Source organism: Topomyia yanbarensis, chromosome 2 (genome assembly GCF_030247195.1).
Source record: "Topomyia yanbarensis strain Yona2022 chromosome 2, ASM3024719v1, whole genome shotgun sequence".
Taxonomy (NCBI): domain Eukaryota; kingdom Metazoa; phylum Arthropoda; class Insecta; order Diptera; family Culicidae; genus Topomyia; species Topomyia yanbarensis.
In genome coordinates, this window is record NC_080671.1 from 102,028,591 (window position 1) to 102,042,364 (window position 13,774).

The window sequence follows — 13,774 nt, forward strand, 5'->3', positions numbered from 1 at the left end:
ATAGTGTTACTTTAGGGCGAAAACCGATCACTCACATTCATTCCGGCGTAAATCTGATACACGGGCCAACTGCAGGAATACACCATCGGCCGACCGGTGGCGTTGAGATTTCTTCCAAACTCCGGATAACCGTGATCCATGTCGATCGGTAGGGAATAACATCCGTCCAGCTTTACGTAATCCACATCCCAGGCAGCAAATTGTGCCGCATCGTTCTGAGAAAAGCCGAGAATGCCCGGGTACCCGGCACAGGTGTAGTTACCGTAATCTTCATAAATTCCGAACTTGAGTCCTTTGGCGTGCACGTAATCAGCGAGGGCCTTCATACCGCTCGCAAAACGGCGCCGATCAGCAACCAGCTCTCCTCGTGGCCCTCGTGACTTCTCCAGCCAGCAGTCGTCCACGTTGATATATTCATAGCCAAGAGCGGCATAACCCTCCGTCACCACTAGGTCGGACATCGTGCGGAACAGATTTTCGCTGAAAGAAGGAATCGAAAATAGTGATAAGTAATTTTGAACCTATGAATTATCGCAAGTCGAATATAATAAATCCCATTCATCATGGAATAAAAATATATACAAAGATCTCCTCTGGCTATCGGTAATGATTTCCGTGCATAAGAATTATCTGAATCATTGTTGTTTTAGACCGTGCTAATCTCTCTCTGTTTAATAGAGGAAAATAAACAGACACCCGCAGTTTGCCGCGAGCGGCATTCATGCATAGGATCGTGATTTCCTGGAGATCTTCTGAAAGTATGTTGGTTTCAAGGGGGCTAAACTGGTACCCGATTAAGTGTACGGTTGATTTCCATTGTCAGCGGGTTCCCTCTAAACGGACCGGATTGTGAGAATGTCGAAACTGAAACAGCAAGGCGTCAAGGTCATGCTACCAAACGAAGTTTATGGCTCAAAAAAAAACAACTTTCAACAAGAGGTGTCTCGCGTTTCGGATTCAATGTCACTCGAGACGGTCCTGTTGATCTTGCAATCCTATAGATCAGCTAACAACCGTTCGTGATGAGGCCCAAAAAGTTTGATGGTTCACTACTCACTACTAGGGCAATCTGATCTTTGGTAAGGCACTTATAGTGCACGCAATCCGGACCCGCTCGCGGTTTGTGATCGATGTGAGATGATTCGTTTATATCATGTTGAGTGACGTGCGGTTTGCCCCCCAGGCATGTGCGATGAGAAGCGGGAACAATCGTATCGTCGGTGTGGATCTGTCAGTTTGCGAGTCGCGATTGCGATCATCGTAAAGTGACTTATGGCGCTTCTTATTGAAACCCTAAACACGCGCTAGGTTTGAAGTGGTATGTGCCTCTTAAGTTAACAAAGTCGGTTGTATTCAGCGAGTGCCGTTCATGATTCAATTGTGATTATTTGTGATTTTCTGATCTTACGGCGAGATTCGTGATGAATCGGCCGGCAAACGAGTTGTTGGTATTCGAGTGGAGTCGAGGTGTGGCAGCGATGGTGTTGGACTTACAAATAATCTCTACCGGCGGCGGCGAAGGTTTCGAGTTCTTCCCAGGGCGCGGACGTGGTTGCTGTTATAAGGCCTTGTCATTCAAATGGTATTTGAAATAGTACCGATTGAGAAGGGTTGTGCATTGATCAGAACAACATGGTGTAACTGAAAGCCATTCATTCATTCTACTTCTATTTCAAAATCTGTAAGGTTTTTATTCAATGTGCTATGTTTCTCCTTAGTGGTGAAAAATTTAGGTTACAAGTATTTTTTATCCATTAAGTAGAAAATTGTTTTAAGCCACTCTTGGACGTGAAGGGTATAAAACTTATAACTAAATTAGTTACGGGATTTGCGTTTCGACTTCGTCTCATCAGAATCCGACACCAACTTAGTGACAGGTCTAGGAGTTTGCACGGAAACATAGCGTTTTCGTTTTTTGGAACTAGCATTAATCCGGCGCTAGCTTAGTCTTGTCACTAAGTTGGTGTCAGATTCTGATGAAAGATGATACGGGATAAGTACCGCGTAAAAAACCGCATAAATTGGAAAATTTGCATAAAAAACAAGCCCTTTTGTATGCTTTTTTGAAGCAGTTTTGTGAGGATTTTCCAATAATACAATTTTGCAGAAATATTCACCTTTTGTTGGTAAAGACTAAGAATATTTTTAGGACACTGGAAACGAATTATTATATTCAACATAAAATTGCTTCGAATTGCACGCCTAGATCACTGTTGGCGAATCAAAAATTCTTTGAATATATTGTCTACTATCAATAATTCTGGAAGTCCCAGGTTCCGGGCATGTTCCAGAACTAAAGCAACTTCGGTGATGACTGAACCAATTTTCACTGATCTAGTCTCAAATGGAAGGTATAATATGCAGTTGGGTGTGAAATAGTCCACAAAATCGTGAAATATTATTCATGTATTCGTGAGCAGGTTCATGATTCCTAGTATAACGGTCACGAGTGACCATGTGTGCCCGTGAAATAGTTCACAAAATCATAAAATATTATTCATGTATTCGTGAACTGGCTCATGATTACTAGTATAATACAGTGAAGACCCGATTTTATCAGCACCCGATTTTATCAGCCCCCGATCTTATCTACCCCGATTTTATCAGCTTTTTGACCCGATTTTATCAGCTTCATATGAAAATTGATAGTTGGTAGTTTGATGGGCTCTAGTAGACGAACCAAATTGAATTCGAGTAAATCATTTCTTGAGAATTTTTTTTCTTATCTTAGAGATCCAAAATCCGCAAAAAAAATTTAAATTTTGCACTGTCAGACCCCCTTAAGCGAAGTTCAAGCTAAATAATCAGGAAAGGTTATGAGGCTATATCTAGGGACTAAAGAAGAATATTTTAAAAGTTTCGGTTTCTTAAAAAGAAAGAAATATGTATGTCCCGATTTTATCAATGTCCCGGTTTTATCAGCCTAAAATTCACCAAGGGGCTGATAAAAACGGGTCTTCACTGTGGTCAGAACTTCCCATTCGTGCTCGTCAAATAGCTCATGAAATAAAAAAAATCATATGTTTGTGGACTGGCTCACGATTCTTAGTGTATATTCGAGGCGAACTTGTTTTTTTGGAAACACAAATACAAGGTTTATTCATATTTTCAGGAACTTGGTCACGGTTTTCGTAAACCGTTCAGTCCAACGAAATCGTGATCATTTTTCATGAATTTACGAGCAGATTTTTTCCGTGCGGAGTGCCATGACTACACTACGGGACGTTAATTCTAATTTCATGAAATTCAACGGACGGAGTTTCTTCACGACTGACCATTCGTGCTCGTGAAACAATTCACAAAATCATCAAATATTATACATGTATTTGTGAACTGGTTCATGATTCCTAATATATTAGCTTTTTTTATTTCAATTATAGAGGTTTTAGCCTTAAGGTCATTCGCCTCTTCGGGTTAGAAAAATCTCTTATGAAAAATTTCTAACCCTATGTGCGGGGTCGGGACTCGAACCCAGGTGCGCTGCGTACAAGGCAATCGATTTACGAACTACGCTACGCCCACCCCATAATATATTAGTCACGATGCAATATCCGTGCTCGCGAAATAGTTCACAAAATCGTGAAATATTATCCCTGTATTCGTTAAATGGTTCATGGTACCTAGTATAATCAGTATGATAGTCACGGCTTACCATTTGTGCTCGTCAAATAGTTAACAAAATCATGAAATGTTATGCCTGGATTCGTGAACTTATTCTATGATTCCTAGCACATGATTTACGATCTGTTTTGCGTACTTGTGATCTTTAGAGAATATCCCTAATCATTTTCAATGTCATGCAACATGGTAATGAAATTTTCACGTAAATTTGGACTATTATTCGTGGAATCATTGTTATTTCATGCACTTTTTTATGAAATGTCCAGCTGCTAGCGACCAGTAATAAATACGAGCAATAGATATAAGGCAACTATTGGGACCTCGAACATGGTTATTCATTTGATAAGGTTCTGTGCGATGTCTTGATATAAACGAAAATCGCGCTAAGCGCCACAAATCGTCTACGTGTTATAATTCATAGAACAAGATACCGGTACTCAGTCACACTTTTATGATCCAGTTTATATTGTCACATTACTCTGAGTAAAAAAAACCTATAGTAACCAAAAAATAACAAATCACGATAAGGCGAATAGAAATTACGATTATCATGATAAAACTGATGATATCAAGAACATGAGTCACATTAGTCTACGTGTAAAATTTGAGAGCGAGCTCTGCAATAAAAAATATAACGATAACGTGAACAGAAATTACGAAAATCGTGACTAAGATCATGAAATTGTAAACATAAATCACATAACTCATGACAAAAACATCAAAAATCGTGACTACGATCCTAAAATCATGATCATGATTCGAATCACTCTACGCTAACGAGAATAGAAATTACGAAAATCGCGATTAAGATTCTGAAATCATAAACATAAACCCCGCTAGTCTGACAGAAAAATTTAATAGCAAAGTTATGAATGAAATAGCACGACAACGTGAATAGAAATTATGGAAATCATGACAATGTTCCTGAAATCATGAACATAAATCGCATTACTCGTGATTAAAATATCGAAAATCGTGACTCAGATCCTGAAATCATGAACATCAATACTCTACTCATGACTAAAATATCAGGATAACGTGAATAGAAATTACGAAAATCGCGACTGAGATCCTGAAATCATAAACATAAATCCCGAGAGAAAAATCCGACAGTAAACTCATAAATAAAATAGCACAGTAACGTGATGAAAAATCACAAAAAGCTCGAATAAGCTTCATGAGCAGCGTTTGACTGTCGGCTGTATATTCCCGAAATATGAACAAGAATTGTAACAAAAACTAAACATTTTAACAACAACAGTAATCCAACCAAACATTCGAATGTAACGCCATGCGTATATTCAGGGCGAACTTGTATTTTAGGAAACACAAATACAAAGTCTATTATTCATAATTTCAGGAACTTGGTCGCGGTATTCGTAAATCGGTCAGTACACGAAATCCTGATCATTTTTCATGAACTGACGAGCAGATTTTTTCCGTGCGGAGTGTCCTGACTACACTTCGGGACGTTAATGCAAATTTAATGATATTCAACGGACTCACCTTTGGATGGGAAATCATTCTTTAAGACAATTATGGTGGTTCTGAAAAGAACTTCTAATGTTAGCATCGGTAGTGATGGGTGATGCGATGAGTTCGAAGATCATTGGATGCTTCTGACTACGTTAGTTCAGGCTCATCTGTTGTTCATAAGTGCGATCCTGATATGATTGGTGTAGGTGTATGTACATCAGCCGGTTATACAACTCTAGCATCTCCCGCCTTTAGTAGTTCAGCTTAAAATTCATCATTTTGGTGGTGATGAAAGGTTTGGTTTTTTATAACCAATGCCAGATCATTAGTTTCCAGGTGAATTCATCAGTGAAAACTAACTTGAGTTTTCTGGGATCATCACCTCATGTTGTTGCCAGTTCAATTTTTGTATGCACCTATAGAAAGCATAATTTGTCTCGATTCAAAGTGTACCAGACTTTAGAGTATAAAACTTGGCTAATTTATCCGCTCTCGCAATACCCGGTATGGAGTAATGAGCAGGAATCCACATCAAGGTAAATTTTTATGATTATTTTGTTAAATTATTCAACTTTCCCCATATCTTGCCTAAAAAGAACGTAGCGTGATTTTTAACCCACAGTAATAATAGACGTAGACTCTCAATTGTTCTGAATAGATTCTGCAAGCTAGGTCAAATTTAAATTATTATAGTGGAAAGTACTGAAACCAGGGGACTCATCGATTCGACCCGTCAATGTACATTTTCTGGTAGTCAAACTTTCCAATGAACAGTGGATTCATAACATCACATCAAATTAGGGACGGGAGGGGAGATCCTCGAAGCAGTTTTAAAGGAAAGAAGATCTTTTGTAAACTCCGCCTCTTTGAAGTTTTGCCATTTATTTCTATTATGTGTGTGTGTGAATAACCGTTATTCGAATAGCAGTGTAGTGGAGTAGCATTACTTCTTTCCTTTGTGAGCCGCTTGGATATCGTTGAACAAAGTTAAATACCACAATTACATGTCCCACACTTGTCTCTCCTACCATCTTGCACTGGGATGTTGGTTCGTGCAAAAATTACCCTTTGTGATCTTTTTCCCCACCAAAGACAAAGCATTTTTAAATCTGTTGGAAATTTCTGGTGTCCTGACCGAATTACTTTCGACCGAGATAGAAATATCGAAAATTCACCCTGATAAGATTAGGTTGGTAAGAAATTATATAAAGTAGGCAAATGGACTTTCACGAAGGAGTACAGAATCTACCTACCAGCAAAACAGGTCGAAATCAATGGTGTGGTTTCCTATTCGAGTTTTGGAATGGTACGGATCTGTTGAAACACGGGTTTGGTTGTTCTAGAGACCTCATGCTTCAGCCAGTGAAAATACGACACAATAAACGATTGCATTTACATTGAATCGCAGCGGACGGGAAGGGGACATGTGTAAAATCAGACTCCTATCGGATGACCTTCGCCGGATCTGCACTACCTAACTACATCCTCTTTGACAAGGTTCGTATGCTTGTTCTCCTTTTTGTACCGCACTAAATGCAAACAATTGAAATACACCACCCGTTGCAGCAATATGGTTCAATGTGGGAAATTCGGTGGGAACCATGGGCATGACACCTGTGGAAAGGATTATATAAAAAAAGAAAAAGTCGAAAAGTGTCTCTACTGTTGGGGAAGTCTACATGAACTCTCGACATGTCCTGCGTACGAACAGCGCGAGGAGAAACTGAAGATCTCCCCTCATGGGAGCTCTAAGCGATCTTCTGACGAATATTTATACTAACTTGTCTACCGACGAGTGCGATTCTGATGACCCCTGGGAGGGACCATCTTCTGCTGTGTCTAGAAGCAATAGAAAAATAGGGAAAGAAATTCTCCTATGCTTCGTTGTTAAGGCCAGAAGGTGTTCCTTCTAGGTCCTCCAAAAATAACAGCTAGAAGAAGTATTGATGCAAAACCGAAGCAGGTTACTCCTGGTCTCGGAAACCTGATTTCAACTAAAGGATTCCCAGCACTTCCGGTACATTATTAATCCCAAATGTTCCTATGTCTCAACTGGAGACAGAAACAGAATTAATAATATTTTCTTACATTGTGGACCGGATTTTCACAGCACTAAATATTTCTGACCCTCTTAAAAGCATCTTGATAAGCACACAGTAAAAACATTCTTAATGTAGTTGCCTGCTAAATGACCCCTTCTTATAGCGATTGTATCTTTCGATGCCCAATTCATTGAACGAGGTCACGGATTTATTCAGTGTTCTACAGTGGAATTGTAGTAGCATTATACTGAAAATCGATTCTAAATTTCAATGAATAATTTGAAATTTGCCTCATTTGCATTATGCGAAACATGGTTTACTTAAGGTATAGACCTCAACTTTCATAATTTTAATATGATTAGCTTGAATCGAGAAGACTCTTACGGAGGAGTACTTTTGAAGATGAAAAAGTGCTATTCTTTCAATCGAATTCACCTCCCCTCGACACCATCTGGCCACCGATAGCTTTACGATATCGCGGAGCTTAGCGGCTCACCGAGGCTAGTTTTGGGATATTTTAACTTCCGCGGTATGGCATGGGGTTATCTTTATGATGATTTCTGTACCTCACTCCACGAGCTATGTGACCATTTTAAACACGGATGGAATGAAACGGATTCCTGCGGAGGAAGAGTTCGGACTTTTTTTACTGGTTTGACTCTTGACACCGCGATTCAAGCTCAGACTAAACGTGTACCACACGCGAATTCCCGCGGGCAGTCTCTCAACCCGTGGTGAGACAAAGAGTGCTCATACGTGTACCAGTAGAAGACCTTTGCATATAAAGAATTACTGAAAGTCGAAGCTCATGGTAATTTGAAGGAGTACGCGACGTTAACAATGAAAAGCTTGATGAAAGCCAAAAAACGTGCTTATTGGTGCCGGTTCGTCGGCGAGCTATTGAAAGAAACATCGATAAGTACTCTTTGGCTCAACGCATGCAAAGTCGAAACAGTACTAACGAAAGCGTGGAATGCGTCTTCAAGGCTGCACAATACATCTTTGTAGTATATGTCAACAAGCACGGGACTTGTAGCATGATAATCACACGCCCAAGTCGGTGTGTTGCCGATCCGCATCTGAACCTTACTACGAAATCGTTTGGATGTCTAAAGCTATAAAGCTGATGATTCTAAACTAAGTGAACTAGAAGCTTGATCACTGCTAGTCCAAGGAAGACAAATCCGCGCCTCGATTAATAAGGCATTGAAAAAAATTTTTTTGTCGAAGGCTCCCCCTCTCATATTGTTACAAATGTACAACTAAGCTCATATGCCAAATTTCACATCATTTGGACAGTTCTAGACTGCCGCCACCTCCGCTTGAAAATTTTGATATTGGGACTATGGGAAATTTTTGGAGTAGCAATCAGAAAATTACAATTTTTACATCTTTTTAAACCTTAGTATTTGAATGGAGATATTCCTGTTTCTAGGAAAATGCGGAAAAGTGGGGTGCTGGAACATTTTGGCCTCAAAATCCCCTATTTTTAATAATTTTTCTGCTCCGTGATGCAAATCATACTTATTTCGCAGTTTTTCTGATGTGAAAAAATCTCAGAAATCGAACGGAGCCTTTTTTACCTTTGTCCGAATACGAGAAGTTGGGTTATAGGGCCTTTTGTGATCCATATTAGATTTTAAAATTTTCTCGTGCATATATCTCTATTATTCTTCAATCAATTTTATTAATTTGTACCTTGGTGAATATGGAAAATCCTTGGGAACAAAATAAAAATAGATTCCTTACCGGTAAAATACAGAAACATCAAATTATCTGACATATAGTCTCGATTTCACATTATTATCATAAAATCGCATATATTAACTCCATATATCAACAAAATTCTTATTTAATTTACTTCTTTTAGTGTAAAATAAAATGTCAAAAAAATTGATGTTTCTGAATTTTACCGCTAACGAATCTATTTTTGTTGTATTCCTAAGAATTTTCCACGTTCAAGAAGGTACATTTTATGAAAATTGATGGAAGAATAATAGAGATGCCCGAGAAAATGATAAAATTTAATATGAATGACAAAAGTCCCTATAACCACAACTTCTCGTATTCGACAAAAGTCAAAAAGGTTCCGTTTGTTTTCTGAGATTTTTTCACATTAGAAAATCTGCAAAATATGTATGGTATGCATCACGGAGCAGGAAAATTAATAAAAATAGAGGATTTTTGGGCTAAAATGGCCCAGTACCCCACTTTTCCGTATTTTTCTAGAAACAGAAATGCTTACATTCAAATACCAAGGTTATTTCATTTAACAAGAAGTATAAATTGTAATTTTCTGATTGCTACTTCAAAAGTTATAGCGCTTAATATATTTTTCCTACATATTTTCCCATAGCACCAATTTCAAAAATTTCAAGCGAAGTTGGCGGGAGTCTTGCATTGTCCAAATGATGTGAAATTTGGCATCTGAGCTTCCTTTGACATTTGTCACAGTATGACAATATGACAATTCAAACATTTTTTTGCAATGCCCTATCGGTTAATGATGTGTTATGAGGACGGCCTAGCCTTAACCCATTCATGCCCATGTTGTTTGTGGACAACAACGTTTTTAAGCAGCTATAACTTTTGATTTAGGCAAGAATTGCTCCAAAAAATAAGTAAGGCTAATTAATGTGACTTTTACTTTTAATTTGAGCACTAAAAGTTACAAGTATTAGCTCTAAAACTAAAATTAGCATGATTGGATTCCGATGGAGCAGTGCTGCCAGGGATAGTTTACGTTGATGACTAAAAATGAAATTTTGATATCTTCGTTATTTTTCAACATTATTGAAAACTGATAAAACCTATCAATTTAGACCGTCTTCGACTACATTTTCCACATAATTGGACTATTGTAAAAATTCTATAAAAATTGTATTAATCATTGGAAGGTAAAACTTGCGCAGCTTCTAGCACTGCGATGGAAGCACCTATTTTTATGGAAAAAGGTTTTTCGTATTTTTTGACCACTCTGTTTTCAAGGGAAAATAGTTTTGGACCTCTGTATGCACAAGAAAAAAGTTGGGCATGAAAGGGTTAAGATAGTTGTAAAATGTCCCCCTTAGTTTCAATATAAAACAAATATATCAATTTGTGATCCCCTAGTTTTAAGAAATTTCATATGTAAATCAAAGAAATAGGGGTTATATACAAAGTTGTGACGAAAAATTGAGCTAAGTTCGTGTTTTTTTAAAGTGCTTTATGCAAATTTTATTTGGAAAATCGCAAGACGTTCGTTGGTAGTACTATCGAAGTTCGAAAAAATAAGTTGAATTAAAAAAAATACTCAAGGTTGTCGGAGCTATGGCCTATCCCTCGAAGCGTGTTATTTTGGCAGAGGTTTGCGGTGAACGCTCTCCAATCCAAACCACTCAACTAAAATCAAAAAAATGAAAAAAAAAGTTTAAGAAAAATGTATTGTGGTGTACTTGAACGGATCGGTTTCTCAATAAAAAAAATTCTTACAAAAAACACGTAGACCAAAAAATTAAGCTTTGTTGTGTTCAAAATTTTAATCAAAAATCCGTTGCTAAGAATAATACATTTTTTGATGAAAAATGAACCGTTCAAGTACACGAGAATGTAAATAAAAAACTTTATGAAAATCGGATGAATGGTTTTTAAGATGTCACCGCAACGGTACTTTTCAAAAAACTTAGCTCCGAGATAATTGCGTTTAAAGTTTTGTGATACCTTCATTGGCAGAAGAACCTGCGCGCTGCAAACGGCTGTAGTTTGAAATCTGGTGTTCCGATCTTGATGAAATTTCGCACAGATGTTTTCAAAAGTATGTACTTTCAGAGTATTCAATAATTTTTTTTCGATTTTTTGAGTTCTAACTTTGTATATAACCCCTTAAGTTAACATAAACGTGCCTTATCAAATAAGCAAACTTATTAAAAAAGAAGCACCCATACTCCATTACTAAGAGTATAATTATTTGATGCATTCTTATCAAAACTGACGGGTTGAGTGCTCCAACAAGATCCATTTAGATTTAACAGAAAATTTATCCTGATGCGACCTCCTCGGGGACTTTTATAATTGAATTTCTTCTGTTCAGTAAGATCAATAAATTTCGAAAGCGCAGGTTATTCCCGGCAATATGAACATGTTCTACAATATCTGTATCACAATCAAAGTTGACAGCTATGCAAAGTTAGCCTGTTTGTTTCTTGCTTCACTCTTTTCTTTATGAGCGTTACGAATGCATCTAATGAATGATACCTATCCGTTGCAACCCAGTGTAACAAAGGTGGTGGTAACCTTTACCATAATAACATCTTCCACTGGATCACTTTGGCTGGAAAATCGATGCATCGAATCTACCGATGAATGGATTACCGAAGGTGATCATTACCCATTAATACATCAACTGGTGTAATAAATCTTCACCGGTTGGTAGGCAATGGAATAAAAAAACCTCACAAAGATGACTTGCCGCTCATAAAATAGGTCTTATAATGGATGCATATACAATTTATGACGTTTCGATTCCCACGCGCTTCTTGGTCTAGCTATCTGTCTCTGCTGGTGAACAGTTCACCTGTTGTAGTAGCTGGTTGCCGCCAGCTATCTTTACCACATTTGAAGACACACATCGGTTGCTAAACGAGGCGAAATGGTTTAATTAGATACATCGAGCTTCCATGCAATTACTATGCGTTATTCGGTTTGTTGCGAAGGCGTAAATGTATTTTTCTTCTTCTTTTTCGCTTCAAGTAGGTACATCTAATTTACAAACTCCTCTCGAGCCACCTTGGACGTAGTTAGTCAATGATTGATGACTTTTTACTTTTCGACTGTGAACAGCTGAACTGCCCGAGTTAGGTCCGGCCGGCGTCTATAGTGTGACCTAACCGGGAGGGATCTTGTATGAATCAGTACTTCACTTTTCTAACCTTTTTGTTTTTTGAATAAATTATGCTTCATGGATGATCGGGGCGGTCGGGTCTATGTGTTACCAAAAGGAGTCATTCTGAGTGGGACGTTGAAGGACTAACCTCCGACGAAGTTTGGATAGGTAGATCGTGGTAGATGGTTCTTCGCTTTGCTGCCCTTGGACTGAATTGAATGAAAGTTAGGCGGGACTATGTGATGCGAGCGGCGTTGTAGCTCATGATTAGACTTTTAATAATTATTTCATGTATCAGCGTGTATCAGAATATTGTAAGTGTAATCAGGGGAATGGACTTGCGGAACTTGTTCCAATCCATTTTAATAAATGTTCGTCTTCATTCCAATTTATGTTTAAAAACCACATCGATAGCTTCTATTTCTATCTCTTCAATGGCACTACAATTTCATAAAAAACAACGTCCAAATATACATGCCGTTAGTCCTAATTAATTTATGACCTTCAATCGGAGTTGAACTTGAAATTAAAATAGCACCCAAGTAACAATTGAAGTTTTTTAGCACGCTACAAGTGCAATCTAAGTTTTGTCAGTGGCTATAAAACTACCATAAACCTCTATTGTTACTAGGGCAGCTTGAATTGAGAGTAAACCAATTTGTAAAACTGTGTCTCCGTGCCGAGGACTGGATGGATGGCAGGATTAAAATATGCCTGTAGCACACGGAGTGTCATGGGTCTTATCCTTGCTGTGTTAAGCGAATCTCTGACACAGTGGACATTTGTTTTTCCCGTAAATCGTGGGATTAAAATGATGGTCATGTCCTTATTACCCATTTCGGGGTTTGTAATAGGCGATTTTAAGCCAACCTGTTTGGTATCTTCTAGTTACTGTACAATAAGTGCTGGTGAATGGTGATGAAATGTGTTGTGCTGGAATAGACATGGCTAGAGTAGCACAAATTATTCTTTAGCATAAATGTACAACAACTTCGAATATATTGCGCCTTGTTGAGGAAGGAAAAGTTTCCATAGCTTTGGTTCAAGAAATGTATTTTCATAAAGGGAACTTCTATTTTGGAAAGCTACTTAACTCCGTCTTCGTAGCTTACAATAAAAATTGTATAACAAATCCACATGAAATGCCTCGTGCATGTATACTTGCGAATAGTGGTATTGTCGCTTTATATATGCTGTATATCCGACTTTACAACTCGTGATATTTGTACTGTCACAGTCAATATGACTGTTTATAACACAAACAGGAAATATGTCTATTGTTCGGTATTAGTGCATTGAAAAAACTATTTTAATTCTCAAAGTTTTTAGTTTGTTTTTTGACATCTAATCTGGAAACTACATTTTTTTCATTAAATTCCCTAATACGCCAACTTTCCGTATTTTTCTCTGAAATGATACTTCTAACATGTGATTCCTGAGTATTTTTTACAACAGGATTATTAAATAATTTTCTTCTAGTTATTTTCCGTCGGCCTATTTCCGCTACGAGGCCAAACACTCTAGAGATGGTCGGGTTCGGGTTCAATAAATTTAAGCTTCTCGGGTTCGGGTCGGGTTTCGGGTTTTGAAATTCTCGGGCTCGAGTCGGGTCTTTAAAATTTTGAACATTCGGGCTCGGGTCGGGTTCAGGTTTTTCAAATTAGAAATTGTCGGGGTCGGGTCGGGTTCGGGTTTTGAACAAAACAACCCAACCATTTCTTGACGTACACAACGTTACACAAAACCCAGCCTTTTTTATACTTCGTGATACGAA

General features: G+C 38.0%; 2 protein-coding genes across 2 annotated transcripts in view; one reads left to right on the forward strand and one right to left on the reverse strand.

The window, feature by feature from the left end:
* Positions 1–13,774, forward strand: part of LOC131679033 (6-phosphofructo-2-kinase/fructose-2,6-bisphosphatase 1-like) — a 298,237-nt gene that overhangs the window by 37,644 nt on the left and 246,819 nt on the right. The gene's annotated exons all lie outside the window — the stretch shown is intronic.
* Positions 1–13,774, reverse strand: part of LOC131679032 (alpha-N-acetylgalactosaminidase) — a 207,763-nt gene that overhangs the window by 9,864 nt on the left and 184,125 nt on the right. Inside the window, exon 3 of the mRNA XM_058959555.1 lies at positions 36–480. Within this exon, the coding sequence (XP_058815538.1) occupies positions 36–480 (445 nt within the window). The remainder of the gene's footprint in view (positions 1–35; positions 481–13,774) is intronic.